General features: G+C 42.7%; 2 protein-coding genes across 2 annotated transcripts; one reads left to right on the forward strand and one right to left on the reverse strand.

Moving 5' to 3' along the window:
- Window positions 1-25: 25 nt before the first annotated feature.
- Window positions 26-21,115, forward strand: GOLGA1 (golgin A1). Its single transcript, XM_075519890.1, has 23 exons — window positions 26-130; window positions 660-971; window positions 2,533-2,623; window positions 4,042-4,116; window positions 4,613-4,710; window positions 5,263-5,295; window positions 6,030-6,158; window positions 6,484-6,653; window positions 7,059-7,170; window positions 7,294-7,389; window positions 7,609-7,734; window positions 8,883-8,978; window positions 9,444-9,539; window positions 9,794-9,946; window positions 10,174-10,269; window positions 11,005-11,094; window positions 12,327-12,429; window positions 13,314-13,471; window positions 13,954-14,115; window positions 14,639-14,698; window positions 15,522-15,692; window positions 16,691-16,777; window positions 17,651-21,115. Exons 2-23 carry the CDS (start codon window positions 837-839, stop codon window positions 17,729-17,731), a joined length of 2,418 nt encoding a protein of 805 aa, XP_075376005.1. The 5' UTR covers window positions 26-130; window positions 660-836; the 3' UTR covers window positions 17,732-21,115.
- ARPC5L (actin related protein 2/3 complex subunit 5 like) lies at window positions 21,102-25,496 on the reverse strand. Its single transcript, XM_075519893.1, has 4 exons — window positions 25,286-25,496; window positions 24,787-24,858; window positions 24,262-24,438; window positions 21,102-21,669 (listed from the first exon to the last, which is right to left on the reverse strand). Exons 1-4 carry the CDS (start codon window positions 25,424-25,426, stop codon window positions 21,607-21,609), a joined length of 453 nt encoding a protein of 150 aa, XP_075376008.1. The 5' UTR covers window positions 25,427-25,496; the 3' UTR covers window positions 21,102-21,606.
- Between the last annotated feature and the right edge of the window lie 60 nt (window positions 25,497-25,556).

A 25,556-nucleotide genomic window follows, 5' to 3' on the forward strand; every position in this document is an offset into this window, starting at 1 on the left:
TCGGGCCCGCCCCACCGCGCCTGCGCGCCGGCCCGCGCTGCTTCCGGCCCGCGGGGCGCTTCCGGGTCAGCGTCGCCAGGGGAAGCGGCGGCCGCGGGGTCCCGGCGGCGGCGAGGCCAGGCCATGGGCGGTGAGGGCGCGGCGGGGGGCGGCGGGGCGGGGCCTGGCGCGGCGGCGGCCTGGGGCCGGTGGGGCGGGCCGCGGAGCCGGGCTGGGCAACCCGGGGGGCGGTGGGGCCGGGCCGCAGCGCTCGGCCCGGGGGCCGCGGGTGAGCGGCGGCGGGTCCTCGGCTGCCTCGGAGCAGGGCGGCAGCTGCCGCGGACCGGCCTGCCGGGGGGGACCGGCCTGCCCCGAACTTCCCTCGCCTTTGGGCGGGGGCCGAGCTGCGGAGAGCCGCCGGGCTGTGGAGAGTAGCCCGCCCGCAGCCCGCTCCCGCAGCGGACGCCGGCCCCTGCCCGTCCCGGCGGGGGCCAGCCGTGCCGCCGAGTACTGTCACGGTTTGGGTTTGTTTGAGTTATTCTTTTGAAGGGTTCTGCTGTAGGTGACTTTCTTCTTAGCATATTGTAACAGGTGTGATAATAAAAGGCACTTACCTATCTTTAAATGTTTAATGCGAGTAGAAATTTTTAGTGTGGAAACCATATCTCTTTAATTTGCAGGTACTGTTAGTCTAGGAAGGCTTTAATGGAACGAGAAATGCAATAAAACTGAGTGGATGAGGCACAAAATTAAATGCCGGCATCTGGAAGCTTTAAACAGAGCGTCAGTATATTAACCATATTGGAGGTAGTGGCTTTTCAAAGTACCTGGCTATTTCAGTGCTATAGAGCAGCAAAATGTTTGCAAAATTGAAGAAGAAGATAGCAGAAGAGGCAGCTATTGCTCCCAGACCAGGAGGAGCTGCCAGGATACCCAGGTCTGTCAGTAAGGAGTCGATTACGTCCGTGGGAGCAGACTCCGGAGATGACTTTGTAAGTCACACCTTGCTTTGAACTTTGATTTCTCATACAGCATTTCTATTACGGCTTTACAAACAACTATTTTAAGTCTAGCGTATGAGTTGAATACATATCGTGGTGTCTTTGTACATCTTAACGCATAAATGAATCGTTAGCTTGAATAAACTTAAATACTGAGGAAAAAATGTTTGTATGTTAACCATAGGAGTTACTAGGAGGCTTATATTGCCATGTAAACATGAGTTACAAAGCTATCTCAATACAGAACGTTGTTAGACAGACATAAAATGATCAGTAAAGTTCTAGTAACGTGTAAGATACCTGTTTGTAAAACTAATTACTGAAGCAGTAGGAAAGCCAGCTAAATACTGGTTAGCTACGATCTTGCTATGGACTTGCATTTCCCTCTTGGCTTCCTGGTGCTCCTCCTACTCGAGCTCACTGTTTATGGAACATGTATTCAGTTTGCTGCACTCTTGTACAAACTAAAAACCACTATTGTAGTTCCTCCAACGTCTGGTTTAAACTCTCTTTCATTCTGAAGCATTGTTTAAGCAAGCTGTGTAATTCCAGGAGCATGTGGGTTAAATGAAACCATGTGATGTTCTGGCCCCTTGATGGCTATCATATTTTTCAAAACCTGGATTAAGACAGTGTCGCACCGCTGTTGGAGCCAGCAGTACCCGCTGTATTGCAGCAAGTCGCTTTATGATTCTGTTTCGCTCTCTGCAAAATGGAGAAGTTATTTACCCGGTTGAATTTTAACTCATTTTTTCTGAAGCTCAGCTGAAATTCTAATTCTGTTAAGCAGAAAGCTGGAACTCCTAACATTTAAGTACATTTTACAATGGAAATATATGTCTTGTGTTTTTCTGGAATTTTTTTGCACTTAAATTCTCACGTAGAAATTTCATTTACCGTCTTGTGCGTTTAGCGAACAGAAAACAAATAATGATGGTAGCTGAAGTCTTGAGCGGCTTTCAGAAAACCTCCAAGAATTAGTTGTTTCATCAATATTCATTTAACTGCTCTTCAGATTGATTTTTATGGAGCAAAAAAGCCCATAGAGAATCAGAAGTCAGTTATGCAGTGGATTTTGCATGGAGAGACCATTGCACGGAAAGACTACTGCGTTAGTGCTTAAGCAAGCTTATCGCACATGAAGAGCGTTACCGTTTCTTTTCACCTTACTTAGTTTTCCAAAAGACTTTTGCTTTGACCCATTCTGAAACCTGAACTGTAGAGCCAAATTTTTTTTCCCCCCTTAGTCATTCTGTTATGCCGTCTCCTCAGTGATCAGTTTGAACAATTAGTTTTCAGCTATGACTTCTTTTAAAAGCATTGTATTTCATGGAACAGGCCAGCGTTGCAGAGCTGACCATTTAAGCCCTTCCTGTTTTTCTTCTTCAGCATTTTTTACACATTCTGCTGTGCTAGTACAACTTGCCCCTTTATGTGAAAAGCTGAAGCGTTATTCCTAGGTGGGATAGTGTTTGTTGTCATAGAGTTAATATATGGCAGGGTCGCTTTTTCTGAATTTTGTGAGTTACATGAGTGTTGTTTTTCTACCAAGGCTTCTGATGGAAGCAGCTCTAGAGAGGATCTTTCGTCCCAGTTGTTGAGAAGAAATGAACAAATAAGAAAACTGGAGGTCAAGCTGTCTGGTATGTGTCTTGATACATGTAAAACCCTATTACTTTAGGAAATATTCTCCTTTGAACTTAAGTGCTTTAATTTATTAAAAATACATGGGTTTAGGTTTTTTGAAAATTGATTTGTAACAACCCTGTTGATTGTCATCTAGGTAGCATCCAATATAACTGATTTTTTACAAAGATGACTGACTCTCTTCTGTGGATTTCACGACACATTTATGTGATTCTTTTGAACAGCTGGGATAGCTTTCTGTCCCCATGCTTCAAATAGTGTCTTTCCCCACTTTTATCTTACTTATTCTGTGTACATAATGGTTTGTTTCTCTTAGGATCTAAGCTTTCTGATGTTGACAGTAACACAGTCCCATCCTTAAAGAAGTGAACTTTGAAATGAAGAAAAAGCAAAAGATTCAACATGAAACGTCTTGAGGCTTTTTTTAAGATAATACCTTGTTCTGTAAAGCTGTAGTAAGGGCTCTGCTCTGACACTGCTTTCCATCCCTGTTGTATGGGGTGGATCAGGGACTAGGCTAAACTGTGTTATGCTGCTGCTTCTCAAAGCTCTTAGAAGGCCTTGGAAAATAAGGAGAGATTACAGCCAGCTCAGATTATTTTAATTTATTCAGGAGACTTATCAGGCTCCTGTTCAGATCAAGAAAATACAGGATTCAAAGATGATTTCCCACTGCAATTTGAAAGGGCAAAGTGTTCACCTGTTTGCGTAAGGTAAACTTAAAAGTGCTGGTTGGGGCTTAGTATGAGAGAGGTAGGCTCTAAGCATCAAGAGACTCGTGCAAGCAGCCCAATCAGTAAGTAAATCCTCCTTTCCATTGTACATAAACTTCTCCAAGGCTTATGTGTGGGTTTTTTTTGTTTTTTAAATCTGCCTGCCTCGTCAGCTCTGCTCGGTAGGCGCAGTAGTGGTAAGAGTGCGAGTTTGTTAGCCAGGTGGGAGCACCAGTCAGAGCTCACTCTCAGAAATACTGTGTGACTTGAACAACAAGCAGTATGGAACAAGGATGCAAGCGTCTGTGAATTGTCCCATCCTCGCATCCTCCAATGAGAGGGAGACGTTTCCTAAACAGGGTTAAATAGATCGATGTTCCTGAATGAAGTAAAAAGTGGGAATAGTTCTTCATTCTCTGGTACTGCCCTTTTTGTGTAGCTAGCACACCCAGGACAGGTCCTCCTGTTTGTACCAACCAACCATTTACCCTATGGACAGTATGGAACTATTTTCTTGTGTTCATTGTTGTGGTCACCCAGGTTTTCCTCAGCAGGAATGATTTTCTGGTTGAGAAAATCATCGTCATTTTCCACTCATCCTTTTTTCTTTTTTTTCTTTTTTCTTTTTTTTTTTTTTTTTGGTAATTTCCTTCCCCAATGTCTGTTCATTCCTGGTCTGTGCTTCTCCCTCCTCACACAAGATTATGCTGATCAGATCCGAAACTTGCAGAAGATAAAAGAGAAGCTTGAAAATGCATTAGAAAAGCATCAGGATTGTACGTACTTTTCTTTTTCCTTTTTTTTTTTTTTAAAGTTGAAAACTGTTATGGTTGGAAGGAAACGGGTTTGATGTACAGATGTTTTAATCATTTGCTTTCAAACTGCGCACCTCTAGGTTGCGAAGAAATAGAACATGAGTTCTTGCATTATTTACAGTGTAAAAAGCAGCAGTAGTGTGTTGGCTGTTGAGCAAAGTTGTTGTTATACTCCTTTTGCCAAATTTGGGGCTGACGTGCAGGAGAAACTTTTGAAATCGGTATCTTTGTTATAATCCAAGGAGGAGCAGTACTGCTACCTTCTGTTATTTCTGGCATTTGTCCAATGTGCAAGCAGCGTGAGGTAATGAGTGGCACAGCGTTAGTGCTAGAGAGTCAAGATGGGGCTAATTACTTGCAGAAGCAGCTCTTTAAAGTTATAAATAACTTATCTCTTAAAATCGCTTCTCAATTTTCTATGAGTTTTTAATATAGCTGGTGATTCTCTGTTTAATAGCCTCCATGAGGAAGTTTCAGGAGCAGAATGAAGCTCACCAGGCCAGTCGAGCCAAGATGGCTGAAGGAATGGCTTTGGCCTTAGAAAAAAAGGACCAGGTAACAGAGCTTGAACAGCTCAGCTTTCGACTGTCTGTGGAGATTTGAGTGCATGACCTTGATGTTTTAAGCAGGTGTTGCCATTAATTAAAGTAGTTGTTCTGCATTGTGTTTGCTTAGTGTGCCAATGTTGAGGAAACAAGGGAGTATTAAGTTCAAATGCCAGAAATGGTGTAGGACTTGTCATTGTTCTGACTGTTCTTACTGTTTTTAAAAAGAGCCCACAACAATTTCTCATGAAAGGTTAAGCTTGTGCTTGTGTTTGGTAAGATTCAATTGCAGTAGACCTGTTATCACTTTTATTTTATTTTACTTGCATAAAGCTTATGTATTCAGGTAGCATAAATGATTCCTCAGCCTTTAGATATTAAAACATGAGCTGTTCCTTTTCTTTTGCTGATTATTTTTTTAATCATTACCACAACTTAGTATCTCTTTTAACAATACAAATTCTTCTTTTTTTTTTTTTTTTAATCATAATTGCTATCCTTGAAAGTCTACAAATTGATCCCATCCCCCCCCCCCCCCCCCCCCCCTTTCTTTCTTGTTCAGGAGTGGATGGAAAAACTGGGTCAAGTTGAAAAGGTAATTCACTTTTGGGGGTTTTTTTTGTTTTTCTTGTGTGTGTGTGTTTGTAAACACCAGCCTGCATACTTCCTACAGCTCAACTCTATTTTTATTATTTGATCTTTGTTCAGTGGGAGAGGCCAGAGATTTGCTTTCGTTACTAGCCCCAATGCTTCGGGAGATACTTCTGGAATTATTTTTCAGTGGGGAAGTAAAGAATGGTGGGTTATGATGAGAAAGATGTACTTCTGTGAGGTGGAACAAGAGTTTACTTTATTACAGAGGAGGCAGCTGGGATGCAGAAGGAGGTAGTGACGTCGTCTGAGGTCTTGCAGTAGGTCATCTGTTTCATAAAATAAATGAAACTATTTGGGAGGGGTTTTTTTAATACAGGATTTCAATCTTGTAGTTGTTCCAGCTGTTTAGCTTAGTCTGTTTTAAAGTATCTCTGATTATGAAGACATTACACATGCTGCTATTTGCTGTCTATTTTCAAGAGTTCAGTTAGGTGATCATTGGCTGCATTGAAATGAATGGGGATTTTTGTTGAGATTTTTTAAGTTTGGTAATTTGCTCCACATTGCCTACTGCGATGTGAACTAGAAGGGCTTCTAGTTCTACATGTAGCAGCGTCAGAGCGCCTTACGGCTGCAAGACAAGATTCCTTTCCCAGAGAGTTTAACTAAACTCCCATGACTTGAAATGAGCATACAGATATTCTTGGATTCCTTTTGGTTTTGTTGGTTTATCAGGAAAAAAAAATGCTTGAAACACAGTTACAAGAAATGAGGGAGCAGAGTTTGAACCTTTTTCAAAAAAGAGATGAAATGGATGAACTGGAGGGCTTTCAGCAGCAGGAAATTGCCAAAGTTAAACACATGGTAAGATTATTTTAAACTTTTTTTTTCTAAAATTTTTTTTCTTTTTTTTTCTAAAATTTCTGTTAGAATACTGAGTTAGTGGTAGCTCTGTGTTAATTTTTTTAGCCTTAATGCTTATATACAGTCTTGGTCAGCGTCAAAATCCTGATAATAGGTACACGCATATAATATTACAAAGTTTATTTCTCAGTGACTTTTCTGGGAGTTATTTATTATTTCATTTAATTCAGCTCATAACTTAATAAAAAAGACAAGTTTCAATGAGAAGGCTTTATCAGTATTACCAGGTCACCTGTATTGTCAAAGATAACGTTCTGTTATTCAGCTTTTGAAAAAGGAAGAATCTCTGAGCAAAGCGGAGCAGGAACTAGAGGCATGCACTCGAGAACTAACCCACGCTAAAGAGGTGCTTCGGGATGCAAGCACGGAGTCATCAGGCCTAAGGAAAGATCTTCAAGAGTTGCAGCAGCAGTTCTTGGAGCTAGAGGCACAGAGGTATGGATGTGGTGTTTTATGAGGAGTATGTATTCATTTCCCCTATGCTTTTACTTCATGCCCAGTTCTATCTTTTTGAAAGAGTTTATATATGTAGTGAGCTGACTGAATAATTGCTTCTGGTGTGCCGATGTGGATGTAAATGCCAAGTTTATATTTCTTTTCAAGCCAATTGAAGTAGTACTTGTTTAGGTTTTTGTAAGCTTGTTATGATTTCTTTTTTTCATAGTTTGAATGCTTGACAGTCAGTTTCTTTGGAAAATGTATAGTCAAGCAGTGGCTGGTTTTAGGACAAGAAAATCTTGTTGATGTTGCCTAGTCCATTTTCATAAGAAGCAGAATTATCTGCTAAAGATTATTTTTCTGGAACAGTATGTCACTTCTTTTTATTCTCTTTCTGTGAAGAGATGAACTAATGACAGCTGAGACAAATGCAGAAAATAAGATCACTGCTCTGGAGTTAAGAGAACAGGAGCTACAAACTGTCATTCAGCAGCTTTCTGTAGACTTGCAAAATGTAAGTTTGAGTTAAGTGATATTTGATTCAGAGAGCTCCTTGTGTGCAGAAGTTGGATTAGATATCAGTTATGTGGTTTTGGAAATCTAAGTTTCAAAGCAAGTAATTTCTCAAAATTTTTAGGCTCGAGTTGCTGGTTCTGGTTGTGAGAAGAGACTGGAAATATTACAGGTGGAGCATGAATCTCTGAAGGTGGAATATGAACAACACAAGCAAAAGGTTAAGTATTTTCAGATGCATCTGCTGTTGGCTGGTGTAAAGGTGTACGCTTGGGTAACGCACTGTGAGTTTGAAATTTGGTGTCTAGAAAGTGTTTTAGGATCGTATTGTCTTTTCAAATAAGACTGTCTTTCTAGTGGCACTTTTTAAAGTCAAACCACAATGGATTAGATGAAAGCTTCGCTACAAAAAACATTCTGTAATTTCTTGTTCTCACAGATGACTTTTGAATTTGCTGAGAGAAATAAACTTACTGAACAGCTGCAGGAAAAAGTGTGTTCCTTGGAAAAGAAGCTAGAAAGAAATCTTTCAGGGGACGAACATGTGCGGGAGCTACTCAAGGAGGTAATTATACATTTATACACAGCTTAAAAGTGCCATCTTAGATTTTTTAGGACGTACATTACTTACCACACATGGAAAGAATGTATGATAATGTAATGCAGGCACATTTTGTCCCTTCAGTGTATATTGGCACACTGTCTATGCCGGACAGAATTGTGTGGGTGACTACATGGAGCCTGTTTCTGTAGGTATTGCACAGATGCCTTTATTGCTTTTTCTGCATTGTCTGTTTAGGCAATGCATCTGACTGCTTAGAAGCAAAAGAGCAGCTTTTTAACGTGCCCACAAGAGGTAGAACAACTTGAGAGCTTTATTGGTTACTCCTTAGAGAGAACAGTGCACACTTTTCCTTGTTCTTCATCTTCTATTATCAGGACTTGCAAAGCATTGGGACAGGGAGGGGAACTGTTTTTACACATAGGTGTACAAACAATGTTATATATTGAAAGCTTGAGCCTCAGAAATGTTAAGAAACAGCTGAAAACAAAGAACTTAGCTTTGGCCAATGTCCTTTCTCATTACTTCTCGATCTCTTTCTCAAGCACTGATGCTCCTGTTCAGAATCAGCTTGGAGCAATGTTTCCCCAGCTGGGTCCTGGGGAGGCAAGGGAAGGTATGCTTTTCCTTGGTCAGGCTTGCCTACAAGACACATCAACTCAATGTTGCTATGATAAATGAACTTGGCTTAGTAAACTCAAGCCAGTTTAAAGTCTGCGTAGGGGTAGTAAAACATTTTGGGAAGTAACTACCATAACTAGCAAATGGTTTACCTTCTTTGTTTGTGTGTTTGCTGTGATGCAGAAGAAGTTAAGCTTTCAAAAACATTTTTTTTAATCCCTTAAACTTGGCCTGGGTTAGAAAATTATGACCTGGCTGCTGATTAGAGTTTACATCTGGATCATGACAGGATGCCAGTGGATTTCCCATTCTTAATGATGTCATCCCCAGGCCAACATGATCTATGGAGGCCCTATGCAGTAGCATCAAACTTGCTGGTGCCCAAGAGCAAAGCTGTATTGCACATCAAAATAACTGTTCCATTTTAGTTTGACTTTATTAATGAAATATAAAGGAACATCTTAATTTTAAAAAAATCTTACCTCTTTGTCCATCCTTCCTCTTGTTCTTCATCTCAATGTAATCTTCAGAAAGCTACTCTTGAGCAGAAACTGGATGAAACCAGGCAGCAGGTACGAACAGACAGAACGCATCACACTGAGACTCTGAACCAATTGGAAACACAGGTAAGTTGTTTGTTTTGTTTTGTTCCCCCTCACTACAAATTCCCGCTCTTTCCAGGCTCTTTATGCCCTATACCTCCTCCCCTCACTGCACTTGTGCTCTCAGCCAAAGGTGAGACTACATGTCACATTTAGTCTTGAAAGGAAAGTCTAATTGATCAATGTCTCTGGTCATCTCCCCACCTTCAGTGGTGGAGAAGGGCCCAGAGGTTATGAAGTTAGAGATTTCACGCATATCTTCCCTGTCGTAAGAAACAAATAGCTGAAGTGCAACCATTGCTGGGGGGTAGTGGTGTGGTGAAAAGTTTTTAAAAGCAGCATGTGTCAAGTAGGCAGTCTCTCTGAACTATATGGTTTCATAGTTTTAATGTTTACCTTCCCCTGCTGGGTCATCCTGCATTCTGTATGGTTTTTTCTAATAATGTAGATGCCAATGGATAAGGAATGTAATGTATGGTTATATTTTAGAATAAAGAACTGGAACAAAAACTACAGATTGCAACAGAAGCATTGAAAAAGAGCAAAGAAGCAGCTGCTGAGCAGGATCTGAAGATCCAGAAGCTGGTGAGTATGCTGCATGATGTTTCACTGATCAGTCTTCAGCATCCCCAGAGAGACTCATTTCTGTTTGTTTCGTTACTCAAGTGTTTTCTTGCTGTTTGTCTCCTAAACTAGTGTCTGTGTATAAGTACATGACACTGCTGCTGAAGGAATAGTGTTGCTTCAGTTTGAGTATATGTCACATGGAATGGCGTCCGATTCTTGTCAGAGCTTCAAAATACCATTTTATTAACGTAGTGTTCTTTATTTCTCTTAAGCAAACTGATCTAAAGGATGAAAGAAGTAAACTACAGCAACAGATTTTAAGTGAGAAACATCAGTACGATCAGAAAGTTACTGGGCTGGAGTCTCAAATTGCTGCTCTTGAAACAGCTTGGGAATTTGATAAAACAGCTACTCAGCACAAGATCGTAAGTAGAGAAACTGTTCAGTGCGCCATGTGAGTCTTCACAAAATTATTTTGACATGGCTTGTAGACCTTGCATGTTGTCTGAATATTCTTTTTCAGCACTCCTAGCATTATAATAGAAGATCTCATACTTTGAGAAACTAAATATGAACAAAACATTTGATGTGTTTAATCATTTAAACAAAGCATTAGAATAGTTGTGCTTAGTATTTAATCTTTATTTTATAGAGCCAGTTGGAAAAGGAAAATGAAAATCTTAATGGAAGCAGAGAAGAGTATGAGAGTTCTTTAAAAAAACAAGAGTCTGAATTGAACAAGCTAAAGGTAAGGGCTTAATTGGCTAGTGACGTTGGTTAAATACAGAGCTGAGTTTGAGAAACAGTTAACGGCAAGGTGTATTACATTCTCGGTACTTGCAGTCACATTACATTCAAGTTGCACGTACTTACAGCTGTAAATCATCTTTGGTACTCAGTAGAAATGCATTTGGGGAGCATTGTAAATGGCTAATCCTTTTCTGAAACAGAATGTTTGGGTCTGCCTAAATCAGGCAGAAATAATACATTCCCATATTGTCAGGCATGAAGAGCTTTTAAATCCTGTTAGCAGTAATGAATACAGAATAGTTCAGCATCAAGTTCCGTTCATAGCATTCAAAACAAAAGTTAAAATCTTAAGTTGGTCAGGTATTTACAGCTTTACTCAGTCTTTTGACTGTAATTTTAGATTGTTGGAAGGTTTTTCTGTAGCTACTCTTGGATGCACAATTGGAATAAAGATCAGTTGTAGGAAGGAGCTACTTTGTAATAGAGACTTCAAGCTAGAAGATCTTTTAAGCATTGGATATGTTTGGCCTCTTGCATCAGTTCTGTGTTGCTCTTACTGCACTGCTGCTATCTGCACATGTAAAACAAAACAGTAACTCTCATTTGGAAGTGTAAATCATGGTGTGTTAGAACACCCGCAAATTCTAGTTGCTAATGGATTTGGGTTTAAAGATGAGAGACTGACTTGATTTTAGTTGTCTCGAGTAACCTCTGAATTACTTCTGGTTTCCAGAATGAATTGAGCAGCAGAGAGACTGTCAGTGTTGAAATTGCCAAAGCATTGGAAGAAACACGAAAACAAAGGGAAGAATTGCAACAGCAGGTTGGTTAATACCGACAGTCTAAAATATATTTGGGTGCTCCCCACCTTGCACAGACCAGACTAGATTTGGACTTAATTATCATAAGAGTCGGGAACATTAATCAGAATCATATCCTTAGCATGCAAGACAGCAGTGGTTGCCTCAGTAAACTTGAAACTTAAGGGTGTCTACATAAATGCCTGCACAAGAACGTAATCGGCTTAGGTGAGTTATTCCATTGGAAGAATGTAAAATGCTGCTGACTGCAAAGTTAAGGATATTCATAAGTTCGTAGGCTCAAGAGTTATGGCAGGTTGTGGCAGTTGAATATGCACAACTGAGGGGAAGACCAGGTAGTAGCAAGTGAATACATTTGCTCAGAATGAAGGTGACTGATATTTGAGAGCCCTTTACATCTGTAAGGTGGTGTGTAGTCCCAGTGGGCCAGCCATCCTGAGCCTTTGACTAGCTGGCAGTTTGTTTTGAAGAAACCTATTCATTCTGTTACTGTTCCTTTCAGCACTTACATCACATCTTTGTCCCTCAGTTCTAAAATTGTAAACGTCCTCATAGGGAGAAGGCTGTATCCAGTAACCAAATGTAAATTCTAGGTAGTCTTGTTTTGCTCTTTTACTAAAAATGGTCATGGTGGATAATGTGAGCTTGTGTTTGCTTAAGCTGGGAACTGCCAACTGAGAAAGTTTGACTGAATTTAGTCCCATCTTTTGATTTCTTTATTGTTCTGGGACTGCTGTATATCTGTGCGTGCTTAGTCCAGCTATATGTAAAAGGGGTATGAAGCGATCTCTGGTTTTGCTCAGCGGCTGTTTTACAGCTGCCACCTGCTGGTTATGAGGCAATCTGTAATTGTGGCACAGAGTTCACCAGAAGCGAAGTGTGTTTTGGCTCCTACAGCACATTGACTTCAGCGCTTTCTAATGAGGTCAGCATTGTAGAGGTGATGCCTTCTGTGAGTCTGGATATATCACAGACATCCGCATTGTATTATCTGTAACGCTAATGCTGCACAAACCACTTTTTCAAGGTGTTGTATTGCCTAGCACAGAGCTCAGGCAGCCCCTGCCAGTTATAGATACCAGCCACTGCCTTTGTCACTGATACAAAAATTCTTCTCCAATCATTCCCACAAAAAAAAAATGCTGAACCTCTGAGATATGTTGAAATCTTTCAGTGCCTTCTTCTAGTTTTATATCTTTAATGACTTCTGTTTGTTTGTTTGCCTGCTTTGAAGGTTTCACATCTGGCTTCCTTAATAAAAGAAAAAGACCAGCTGATTGATGAAAAATGTGATATGCTTCTAAAACAGAAGGAAGAACTAAACCAACTCAGTCAAGGTTAGACCAAACGAGTCTACTGTATCCCAGACAGCTTTATCTAAGTACAGTCTCTAGTCCTGGGCTTGCCTGATAAATTGTAGTAATTCTAGATTTCTCTTCCATATTTAATCTCTTAGAATTTTCAAAATCTTGTATCCTTCAGTAACAATTGGACAGTCTCTCTACTGCGTCCTTAAAAACAAAACCACTTTTTAAAATCAAAGTCTTATGTTTATACACCATAAAGTAACAAATCTTGCTGTACTTTCTGTAAATGATTGTTTTGTGCAAAACATGAAATAAATGATACAGATCAAAACCTGCTACTTCATTGCACCACTTTAAAAACTGCACTTGCTTGAAAGATTATTTACATTCTTAAAGAGCAGCTGCAAACTGATATTCCACAGTCATACTGAAAAATGAAGTGCAGTCATCATTCAGTTCCTAACCCCACCGTGTTTCTCTTGTGTGTTGCCATTAATTAGAAAGGGAACAAAACTGTAGCCTCTTGTTGCACCGTTCCATCGGCTAGCCGTGTGTTGGTAGCCATTTGTGCCAGCTAGCCACTGGTGCTCGCAGCTCAGCCCCAAGTGTTCCTGTGCAGTCACGGCACAAGTCACGTAGACTTTTGATGGGGGTCTTTTAGAGCAAGTACAATTGATAATTATATTGTTAAGTATTAAAATCGCCCTGACTTTCGGACAGTTAGGCTACCTCTTTGCAAAAACATGCATGTGAGCTTGGGTGGCTTACATTCCATCATCTTTCTGTCTTTATGACAGAGCAAGGCAAAAAGGTCAGGATTTACTGTCACTGTAACTTGCTTTGTTTAAGAAAAATAATTAGAAACTCCCATTTGATTCAGTAGACTGATACTAAGCAGGTCTCTCCTTTCTCAGATCATGAAGCTGTCTTGCTGCAAATGCATCAGTTGCAATCTGACATAGAAGCAAGTCATAGGCAAGCAGTGGAGAAGGAAGAAACAACAAGAAAGGAGATTGATGAACTGAAGCTGCAGATACAGGAGTGCTTGTTGGCCAGAGAACATGAGAAAAATGTGAGTGCAGTTGCAAATCTGATCTGTTCAGACTTCTCGGGAAAATAAGGCGGTGTGAAGGGACCCCAGTTCTGTCATGCCTGGTGATGCAGGCTCGGAGCTGTTCATCTGACAACTTGCTCATGACCTGAAACACCAGCAGTGTAGACCACCATTATTTATGTTGTTCCCTGTCTTCCTGAAGAAAGCTGTTTCCTGGCAGATCTGTGACTGGTTTATGAAAGACAACGCCTTATTTTATTTGACTCATAAAAAGTCTTGAGAGAACTGTTATGAAACCAATGAGACAGAGACCCAAAAGCAATAAGCAGGCCAGTGAGAGATGTAGCCAACTAGATTGCCACTAATGCTTTCTGGTTTAAAAAAGCAACCCCCTCCAAAAAAAACAACAACCAAAAAGAAGTCTAGCTTTATCCCTGTGGAGTGTTCATGGGGTGCAAATGTCATGATATCTCTGCAATTCACTCTCTTAATTTTTATAGGTTTCAGAACTAGAGGAATCAACAAGAGCCTTGAACAGCAAGCATTTACATTCTCCAGAAAACTGTGTGGTGGAACAGAATGGAGAGGTAGCAGCTGCAGATGTCATTCAGCTTCAGAAGGATAACAGAGAGCTGGAACAGCAAATTGCTGAGAAAAACAAGGTGAACTGAAACAGCAGAAACAGCTATTAGTCCTTCCCCTTTTAATTAGGCAGCCTAATAATTGGTGCTGCCCGTGCTGCAGCCTTAGGACAGGCTTACCAAAATGGCAGATCCGATTTGAATCCAGTATTCTGTGAGTAAACTTTTTGTCTTCTGGATTGTACAAGGATCTAGCAACAGCGGATAAAAACTGCAGCCAGAATTGTAGGAATCCTTACCTACTTTAGAGGAAAGATGCACCAAATGATACTGTTTACAGCTTTCCTGCAGAGCCCTTTTGTGTGAATTCCGTTCACTTCCACTGTGCTGTCACACGAAAGCCCAAGTATCCTGTCATGTGCCTGCTAATGTGTGCAGCTAGAAAGGCAAGACATTCGGGTTGCTTCTTCAGACCTGTCAGTGTTGTTTAATGATTGTTTCGTTCATGACACTTGTTTGTCATGGGTTTTTCCAGATGTCTGTGGGTCAAAATGTGTCCTGAGAATGAATACTGTATTAACACTATCCTTTGCTCTGCTTACAGATGATAAAGCAGCTACAGCAAAGAATGACAGAACTCAAGAAAACCCTCCAGAAAGAGTTGGTAAGGGTTATGTTTTTTCAGTCTCTTCAGCTGGCACTTACTGACAGTTACTTGCCCTACTACTAACTCCAGAAGCTTGACTGCTAGCTAGAGCGTAGTTTTTTTACTAGGGATGTCTGCGGTTTCCTTGTGTTTGCCGGCAGATCGCTTAACCCTTAAATTAAGGAAGTACATTATTCTGGATCATTTATTGAATGGATGGTGTGACAGGTAGCCATCACCACTCAGCTCTTGCAACGGAGAATTTTAGCTACAGAAGACCTGTGTTTGGTAATCTGGGGCATTTAATATATTTCTGTAGTTTGATTGTTGCTTAGCTGCCATTCAGCTAAGTTTTACCATGGGAGTGATATCTGCCCCAGGGTAAGCTCCCCTTTAATCCCTCTTACAATAGTTTTCCTCTCCAAGAAAAAATTATTCTATTTAAAAAAAAAAAAATTAACAGAGGTTTAAAAATACTCTGATGATGTTATTTGTGTTCTGAGCTTGAAAATTGGTTTGGAGAAAGCCCACGTTTGAAAGGCACAGAGCAGGTTAGTGACAAAATTATCAGGTGATAGTTTCTACCATGGAGCCAGTTCCATGCTGGTTTGGGTAATGTACATGTAACGCTAACAGCAATGAGCTTCTGTCCTAGAGTCTAGGGAGAGGTGAAGACACTTTGCCACCGTGATCCCATGAAGGATGAGAAGCTTGTCCTGTTGGTGCCCAGGCTGTACCCACCTTGTGGATACAAGCCCTCTGTGTTAGGTATCTTGGACCCGGATCTTCTCCCAGTGTCAAGCTGGCAGAGTCTACAATGCACTTCTCTTTCTTTTTTTAGAAAATAAGGCCTGACAGTGAGGTACCTGAAGTACGTGAAAAAGCAAATTCTGAAGTGCCTAATGCTTCTGTGACTGTCACGAACAACTCTGATTTAAATGACTCAAGGGAGATAAACTTTGAGTACCTTAAACATGTTGTACTAAAATTCATGTCCTGCCGGGAATCTGAGGTAAAGATGTACACTTACCTTCTCTTTCTAAGTCTGTCTTTCTCCAGAAACTGCCACCTTTTAGCTGCTAAGGACACATCTATGCCAGTTCCATACTTTTACACTTAAAAAGTTGTTAACTGATTCAGCACAATGAAGTGAAATAGCTAACAGTGATATGTTTGGAAGTACAGATTATTATGAACTAAATTAAAGGGAAATGTGAATTTTTAAGAGGTAGTTATGTCTGGAAGTTAAAGATCTGAAGCTACAACATATTCCCTCTGCACTACTCTAAAAAGCATATGGAGTATGTAATTAGAGTGGTTGTACATTTAATTAGAGTGGTTGTACATTTAAGAAAGCAAAAAAAAACCAACAAAAAGACATAAACCACTTGCTGTTGATCTGTAAGAGGTAATTCCTTGTGCATTTGGAGCTCCTTCACATTCTTCACATGGTATCAAAAAAGTTAAAGGTAAAAAAGTAATGCCAACAATATACTTTGCTTAACTGCAAGTCAGTGGGTAAGATCAAGAAGTAATCGTGCGACTCTTGTATCCTGAGTGCTTGACTTTTACTAACTCTGCATTGTGTCCCCCATTTCGAATATTAGTACTATAGAGTTAATAGACTTAAGCGTATATTTAAAACGGCATGATTCTTTCCTGCCTACATGCTGGTTTGATCAACTTTTCAAAGCTTAAAAAAAACAAGGATGCCACAGGAGCCAAGCTGCTTCCCTATTCTAACTAACTAGGCTCCCCATTTGTCTTCTTTCCCCAAAATATGCAAACCAATGTTAAAGAACAGAAAGCCAGGAAACACAAACAGAAGAAATAAGATACAGGCGATCCTAGTCTATTGGAACTGGGGATAACGGAAGGCTGCTGGTCTGCTCTTCACAGTTGTGACTAGAAAGTCTGTAACCAAACCTACAGAAAAACTGTGCTGCACCATAGTCCAGAACGTAGAGCCTGAGAACATCATAAGCAACAAAATACTGTGGTTTCTTTCAGGCATTCCATCTAATTAAAGCTGTATCTGTGTTACTGAATTTTTCACAAGAGGAAGAAAACATGCTTAAAGAAACTTTGGAGTACAAGGTAAGGGTTCTGTTCCACTTGTAGTCTCTAACAGGACTCCCCACAGATGGAATGAAAATTCTTAGATGTTGGGAAATCATGAAAAGTATCTTTTCAAAAATTTAGCTACAATAAATGTAATTTATTATTAAAATGTTAGCTAATCATATACATACATGTCGGAAGTTGTCCATTTCAGTGAGGGAAAGTATTTCCCTCACTTCAGAGAAGGAGTAACAGCACAGTTTTGCTCAGCGGACACTCAGTCCGTGGAGGAACGCTAGAAGCTCCTTGCTGGAGTACAGTCAAATGTTTAAAAGCAGGAAGCCTAATCCTTGGTTTGTCGTTTTGACATTGGGCTTAGGCACCTAGATCTGTTTCTCCTTTCCATTGCATAAAATAAGATCTCCTGCATGTCCCTGGCTATGTGGTCATTAGTGACTGTTCACAAATAAGTGCTGCCTCAGTTCCTTCCATGTCCTGCACTCATCTCTGCCCACTCAGTAAGCTGGACGTGTTCAGTCTACATATGATTGCAGCTGAGGGAGGTTTCCCTGCCATCTTGTTCAGGGAACAGCTTAATACTGGATTGACTAAAGGTACTGCATTTAAATGACTGTAGATTTGTAATCTGTAATTATTTTAAAGGAATATACGTAAGCGTCATCTTCAGTCATCTTCACTTGTGGAAAATGGATGCTGTTTCTTCCAGATTTGATTGTGTGAAACTATCTTCACTTCTCCAGTCTGAAGTCTGCAGTGTTCTGTTTTATAAATAGTTCTTTCCATCAAACGATGGGGAGATGCCTATGTACCGTTTTCTTTCCTTTTCAAATCTTCAGCTTCTTAAAAGTGTGAACCTAGCATAATGTGTATTGTGCTTTCCTGTCCTAGATGTCATGGTTTGGGTCAAAGCCATCTCCTAAAGGCAGTATCCGGCCGTCTATCTCGAGCCCAAGGACGCTGTGGCCTTAAGGGAACCTGAAAATGGGCAGTCAGCATCTAGCCACTTTTTTCTGTGAAAAGAACGCTGAACACACTAATTCAGGTGTGTCTTAATCACTGTCATTGCAGTATTTTGTACGAGAACTTTTGACACTGTTTACAAAACTAATACTGTGCAAGGAGAAATTTTCACTACAAACGGAAACACCTCTCTGGGTTGGAATTGGGGACCATTGTCTCGATGGTCTCGTAATGGAAGTCAGCTCCTTGCGCTCATCGGTCTTGTTTTCTTGGCACCAAAGGGTAATGTTAACCTCACTAATACCGGTGCTGGCAGTCCAAGCTTCTAATACGCGCATCTGTTATGATGGTGATTCCAGCTTCTGTTAGGGAGGGCTAGAGTGGAGTAACTCTAGGCACAGTAAAGCTTCCTTGTCTCGCTGTGGAAAGCAAGCAACGAAAAAAAATGTTGGCAGTACTGTACTGAGTTTTTGACGGTTTGAAAAGCCTTTCAAAGAACAGGAGCAGGAGCTTTAACCAAAAAAGAAATCTGCCTTGCCTTGTTATACTGACATAACTAATAGTTTGCGTTTTTTCATATCACTGTGTAATTTAAGGTGCATATATCCTGGCCTGCAGTCCTGAAGGCTGCATGTTGATGATGATTATTTAATTTGAGAGCACAACTTTAGAGTTGTCTAATTTTACTTTTCTTAAAGAAAAATAATATTTAAAATGGTCTTAATTATAGTACCTAATACTCAGTCGCCTTTAAAACTAATCTATTAGCCTGTACCGTAGGTTGTTAGCGTTGGGAAGAAGGGGTAGTTAACCATTTTAAATTTTTAAAGCTGAATTCCAGGTATTGTAAATGCACACTGAGAATACCTTTTATTTAAAAAAAAAAGTAATAATCTAGTGACAAAGGGTGAAGAATATTGGTACTAAATACTTTGATTTTTACTTTTTTTCTTCCAAGTCTGCTAGCAACAAATCTTCATAACCAGTATCCGCCTCTTTGGTTGTGGTTTTCTGTACTTCAAATAACTGATGCTTAAAAACTGTTACAAACATGTAGTGGGCTGTTAACTGTGTCCTAACTACATGGTAGAAGAAATGCTGCTCATGAGGTTTTTGGTTTTGAAGGCAAAATTCAACTCTTAATGAATAAATCTTGGTTCCAGCAGCTTGCTTTCCTTCCCCCTTAAGAAAAGGAGACCAAGGTGGCACTTGCCTCACAGAGTGGAAGCACAATCTTGCCCGTAGTTATTAACACCACTGCGATATCTAGATGAAAAGGGGAAGCAGCAGTAAGTCTGACTGCTTAAAAATGGGACGTATTTTCAAAAACCTACGTACGTATGGAATTCCATGAGCAGGCTGCAATTCTGGTAATTCTCTTACGATGAGGTTTGTGTTACAAACAGTACTTTTATTAAATATATTCAAGAAAATTCAGCCTGTCGTCTAGTGGAGATGCAGTCACTGTTCAGGTTTTTAACTTTGCTTTGCTAACAGGGGTCTGAATGACCTTGGTGGTGGCAGTTGAGATGCAGTGTTAGTTACAGCATGCGAGCTGCTCCCTGCTTCCACGCACACTTGTGCTGTGGTAAAGATGAACGTATCCTTCCATGTGAGGTCAGTTACCAGAGCGGTAAATGTGCTGCAAATCTATACCCTGGCTGACCTCCCCAGTCTTTGTTAATCAGCCGTATCCCAGACACAGGTACTTGCAGTAGCTATTACCTGGCACAAGTGACACTCCTCAGTTTAGAGCCAGGTTATATTTATTTAAAGTTAAGAAAACCAACAGGATTTTTTTTAGTACTCTAAAGCTTGTTCAAACACAGTCTTTAGTAACGTGATCCATGGCACTTAACGATAGCGTAGGGAAGTTTATGGGAAGAGTACAACTCTGCTCTAATATGAAAACAGACAATCAAAAGGTGAGTTTATATCAATTTATATCAATTGCTCCTGTACTGAAACAAAGTGGGGGCAGGATAACCCTGTTGGTTCTGGGAAGATTTTATTCTCTAAGGTCTTTTTCTTTAGAATGTCCTTTTGCCCTGGCCTATTTCTGTGGGACCCGAGACCAGGGGACGGGATTCCCTCTACTCATGATGCCTGCTGAATGACTAATCGGTTTATGTTGATCCTGGCTTGAAAGGTTACTGCTGAACAGGAAGAAAAGCAGTACAGGCAGCCTAGAATAAAGAGTGACAACATAAAATCTTAGATTATATATTTGCTAACACAACTTCACTTTAAGATCCCAAAGCTCATGCAGGATCAACTTACTGTAAGAACTAGTTCTTAAGTGTTGAATTTTCTTTAGATATCAGAGCAAGAATGGTGTGTATACATATATTAAAAAGCTAATGCACTTTCCCTTGTATAAAAACAGTGGTATACATAATCCTTTCTATGGCCATTGGATTTCTTTCCTTCTATGCTGTAAATATGGATTGTATTATGAAACACTATGAAATTTGTGGTGCAATACATTTTGGATCAAAACCCTAATCGTGATTTCTTTCTCTTCGTAGTTCTGGTTATCTCCACTGGGATGCTATAGCTATTTAAAATTGAGAGATTTTAAAGCAGGAAGCAAACCCCACCTTCTGCCCAGGGTAAGAATGGGTGTGTCAGTCATGTCATTAAGGCCCCTATTTCTCAGAGGGAGTTAGGCCAGGAATGAGGCAGAGTGCTTCTGCCTCCTAAAACCATCTCTCACCCGGGACAGCTGCTGCACTTCTGGCAGCTGATAAAAACAAAGACTGAATGGAGCAGGGCCTCCCTGAGCAGCTGCTTCACTTGGAGTATCCTCGTTTGTGCCAAAAGGAAGGCTCCTTCCTGGCAGATAACGCTGCCAGACTTGGCACACGCTGCCAGCCAAGCCCCCGAGGGACGCTGTACAACCCCAGCGCTCTTGCCAAGGGTGCTGTAACTGACGGTGGAGGCAGCAATGGTTTGAGTAGTTGTGTCCTTCTGTCTGGACAAATCAAGGATAAAACATCCGTTAATCCTGACTCAAAGGAAGCAGCTCATTTTGCTATACTCAAGTCATGCAGGAGGTGAGGACGCACTAATACATAAATAAGTTAGTAAGTTCTGAAGTATTTTCTTGACTTTCTAGGATGGACAAGAACATAAAAATCAACCCATGGGTGATTACGTATTATATTCACTGCATCTTAGAAGCCGTGATTGGAACAGCTGAGCATGGTCTCACTCTCTACAGCCAGCATAGTAGGATTTGAGGACAAATTCTGTAAATAGTTGGAATTAAGAGCATTCATGCAAAGGTGGACACTTAGCTTAGAATTGGTATATTGCTGGCCTGCTTTTGAATAAGTGTCAGACTTATGATTTAGCAAAACATAAATTACTTAACTCGTGTGATCCAAGAACTTTATTGATGCAGCAGGCACTTTACAATTAAACCAACCCCATAGTCCCATTAGTTCTTTGACCGTACGTACAAAACTGCCATTCTAATAAACACGTCTCCCGCCCATAAGCTGTCAGGATCTTGCATCTGCCAAGGACGTAGCTACCTCTTAAGTAAGCAGTACACACAGGATCTTTTATCACCACACCTCGATAAAGCAGCATCTGAAAATACCTGTTCACTTACAGTAATAGGAGGCAGGAGTGTGCCTTCTCTCTGCCTTTTAAAGAAGGGATCAGGAGAATGTCATGGCTCCTGTATTTGATAGTCAGAATATGCAGGAATACCTTTAGTCTTCCCCCACCTTTAAGGTTAAAAGCATTCCAAGAGGAGGTGTCCATAGTATTTCAGTAGATTGCAATCTCTAATAAAGATGGACCAGTGTCATTTCCGCTCATTCCTTCTTCTGAGTCCAAAACTGATCGTCGTCTTGGTTCAAGTTAATAGTCTTTTAAACAGTCTTTCTTGCTGTAAGAACTCTTACTATGGAACCTAGTCCACCTACTGCTAATGCCTGTGGGGATGGGAGAAGGAGAGAGATGTTACAGAGAGTCACTGCGTCATGCAAGCTAGCCCCTGCGTTGCACGCAAAACACATCTTAAAAGAACAATTACGTGTTTAATAACGGAATAGTATACAGCTCTTCTCCAAAAACTTACTTTTCACACAGAGGCAGCTTAGGCTGTTCCGCCTTGTTCTACCCCTTTTTTGCTCTCAAATCTTTAAAACAGTTAATTGGGGAAAATCTATTTGTTTTCTCTAGCACATACAGACATCAAGACATTTTAAGTCGTTTCATTTAGGTACTGAGCTGTACCATGCAGCGTCAGGTTTCCATGATGAAACTGCATTGCCCCCACGTGCCTGCGAGGCCAGGCAGCGGTGGTTCTCGGTGCAAAGCAGTCGCGCAGGCGGGTTCACTCGCGCAGCCCCAGACCGCAACGCAACTCTTTATGCTGGCTGCTACCACCAGAACAGGAAATACAGTTCTTGGGCTGTTCCACCTCTTCGTGTCTCTGCAGGTGCCTTCTGCCCTGCCAGCGCCTTTACCTTCCCGCAGTGACACGTTCTGCATTCGCACACTGACTCCTCTTTGCAGTGTGTTCTCTGAATGAGTTAGGCCAACAGTTAAAAGGCTCATGGGGGAGCTCAGACCTGAACTCAGACCCTCGCTTGTTCTGATCTTGGGAAGTTTGTGCCTCGCTTCCCCTCTGTAAATATAGATGAGAGTGATCTTTGACTCAAGTTATTGCAGTACATACATAGTAATGTTCTACAAATGTACTCCGCGACATAAGAACCAAGGGACTGAAGGGTAGACAAAACCAAATACAGTCATTTAGTAACCCATATACCACTAAATCTGAAGGGAAAATTACATTCTCCAAAATACAAGAAACCATCTTTTGGATCTAGAGAAGGATACCCATGTCGCATGTCGTTGATGATGCAGAACATCTCACCTCCTGTATCCCTGAATGGGAATGGAGGAAGGGCTCATTTCAGTGTCATTTGCATCCCTCAATGTAAATAACATATCCTTCTAAAGTCTAGAAGATGGATGCGATTATGAAAAAATAAATACTAAAGCTGACTGCTTAAAATGAGGCGTGTTTACTTTGCAGACATAATTCAGATACAGCCCAGGGGGTATTGCAATGTATGAAACGAGAACAATGATCAGCAGTATGAGACACCTCGCTGTCGTCAGGAAACAGATGAATGCAAAACGTTTGCTCGGAACAGAACCTGCGTGCGCTGTGCGCATGTAAACATTCCCGAGTTACCAAACCTGATACACATGGGATGACAGCCGGGCCTTTTCCACAGGACAGACGGGTACTACTACTGAGCAGCTGACTCCTCTCTGAGCAAGCCACACGTCTTACCGGTAGTGCCAAAAAGCAGCACACAAGCAAGGTTTTAAACCCTGCCCAGCCTACTTCAGACCCGCCTTGTTCCTTTCAAAACAAAGAGGACGAGATGCTTTACATGCGCCTACGTGCTCTAAGCACTGTCATCTTTCCAGTCAGGGTGGTGGTGTGTAACGCTACACACTGCGGGCACCCACCCACGGTTACCTGAAAACAGTCTCCAGTGGAAACAACAACAGAAACAAAAGGAAAAAAAAAAAAGAAAAAAAAAATCAAGCAGAAATGTGTTCTTTGCTGTCCTGAGAAATTCCCTCCTCCTCCCCTGTCAAGGTTCTGCAAAGCCGGTGACAGCTGCTAATAGCTGGCATCACTCTACACAAGCTCTGTCTTTACGTATCGCAGGAAAAAAACCAGACTTTGTGAAAACGACATAGCGGGCTGCACTGCTACAGTGCCGGTGGTACAGGGAGCTGCAGCATTCCTAGAGATCACTGGAGGAGCACTGACAGCCAGGGCTGCAGCTAGAACCCCTGCCGCTGGGGAAGATGAACTCATTTCACTCGGGTTCCTGCCTCGGGAGCAGCTGCTTCACATGCCTCATCCGTCACGGAGAGGGAACGTCCAACAGTCAGCAGATGGGCACGTCCTACCCTCCCTGTCTTACAAGGGCCATTTCACAGAATCCTGAGAGGAGCGCTCCGGATCCCCATGGAATCTTTCTGGAGATCTCAAAAGCCTCTCATGCGCAAACCAAGCAGGTTTGCTAAATCCTGTTACCGAGCTGCGACGTGTATGTGGCTAACAGCACTCGGGTGATGAAAACTGCCAGACCGGAGTCAGCCTGAGCACCCCCTTGGCTGAATACTCAGCTACAAAGGAACGCTGCCAGCTGCACCGTTCAACCACCCGCATCTCTGCTCCCAGCTCTCTCCCCTCAGTGGGACCACTGCGCTCATTAGGCGCAGAAGACGGCACAACGCTTCCTCCAGTAGACGCTGCCCTGCCACAAGTCTCACCTCTCCCCCTGGCTGAGGGTAAGCTTTGATGTACAGGCTAAGGCTTAACGAGCCCAAGCTCAAGGAGACCAAAGACCACAGAAAATGCCAGTTACTGTGCGGCTCGGGGAGGAACCCCCTGCCATTATCTACTTCTCTTGCGGGGGCTCTCGTGAAAGCACTGACAAGGACCCCGTGGAGCGTGGCTGAGCCAAGAGAGCACCAAACACACATACCTTTTCATGCCACTGAAGTAATATTGCACTGCTATTCTCTGTTGGCTTTTCAAATCCTTTATAAATGTACTTCATTAACAAGTCAACGCCGTTTCTGTCTAAGGAATTCACTGCTTGTTCTATTTCACTGCTTTTAAAAGACATGAGGACTTTAAGCATGGTTCCCTGGGCCTGCTCCTGCAAAGACAAGGAAAGGAGGATAACGTGAGAACCAGCAAAGCTGGAAACGATCCCAAGACTTGTGTTTGACAAAGTATGCTCAGAGGACCGGTGGCTATGCTGAAGGCTGGCTTATCTCTGTAACCAAGCAGACGGGCATTTTTCACTTCAGGTTTCAGGAGTGAGAAGAAGGAAGGAGCGAACACACGGGGATCACCTATGCAGACAACGCGGCATACTGCTGTATCGCTCGTTAGCAGCACCGGGGGAGCGATCGGATCTCTGGGGTACCGCCGTGTCACTTCACGGCCCCCCCGCGACCCACCGCCGAGCCCACAGCCCTGCCCGCGCCCCGGCCCCGGTTACCTTCATCGCCTGGTTCTTCGTGTTCACGGGAGAGCTCCTTATGGCCGTATGGAAAGCTCGGAGCGTGTCCCCTGTGCAGCACAGAAGTCAAGGACCCAAACCGCGCCGTCAGCAGCCCGGTACCGCTGGCAGCTCTGCGCAATGACCCCAGTGCCGTGAAGGTGACGGACTACGTGCCTACAACAACACCGCGACTTTCGGGGCCACCCACCAGCCCGGTGCGGAGGAGAAGAGCGAAGCGCGTCGCGGCCACTCCTGCCCTTGCCGCCCGGGGCGACTTACGCGGGGACCTGGCCACGAACCCTCGGCCACGGGCGCGGCCGGACACGGCGGGGCCGCAGCGCGCCTAAACTCAGCGGGCCGAGGGCGGCACGGCCCGGGGCTGCGGGCGGGGAGCGCCAGGGCCCAGCTCGCCGCCGCCGGACGGGCCGTGCCCGAGTGAGGCGGGGGGCGGCGGCGGCGGCGGGGGCCCGCCCGCTCCCCCCGGCCCCAAAGGATATTGCCTCAGCAGCGCCTCCACCTCGGGGCCGGCGTCGGGCCCGGCCGCCGCCGCCTCCTCGGGCTCCTCCACGAAGCGGTTCTCGTCGTACTGGTCGATGTCGAGGCGGCGGAAGCGGGAGGAGAGCGTGCTCCGCGCCATGCCGCCGCCCGCCCGCACCCCGCCGGAACCGGAACCGCCGCCCGCCCCCGCCGGAAGCGGAAGCCGCCGGGCCCGCCCCGCCCCGCCCCGCCCCGCCCGGGGGGTGAGAGGAGGCGGGCAGGGCCGGTAT

The sequence above is a fragment of the Mycteria americana genome, chromosome 17, assembly GCF_035582795.1.
Source record: "Mycteria americana isolate JAX WOST 10 ecotype Jacksonville Zoo and Gardens chromosome 17, USCA_MyAme_1.0, whole genome shotgun sequence".
Taxonomy (NCBI): Eukaryota; Metazoa; Chordata; class Aves; order Ciconiiformes; family Ciconiidae; genus Mycteria; species Mycteria americana.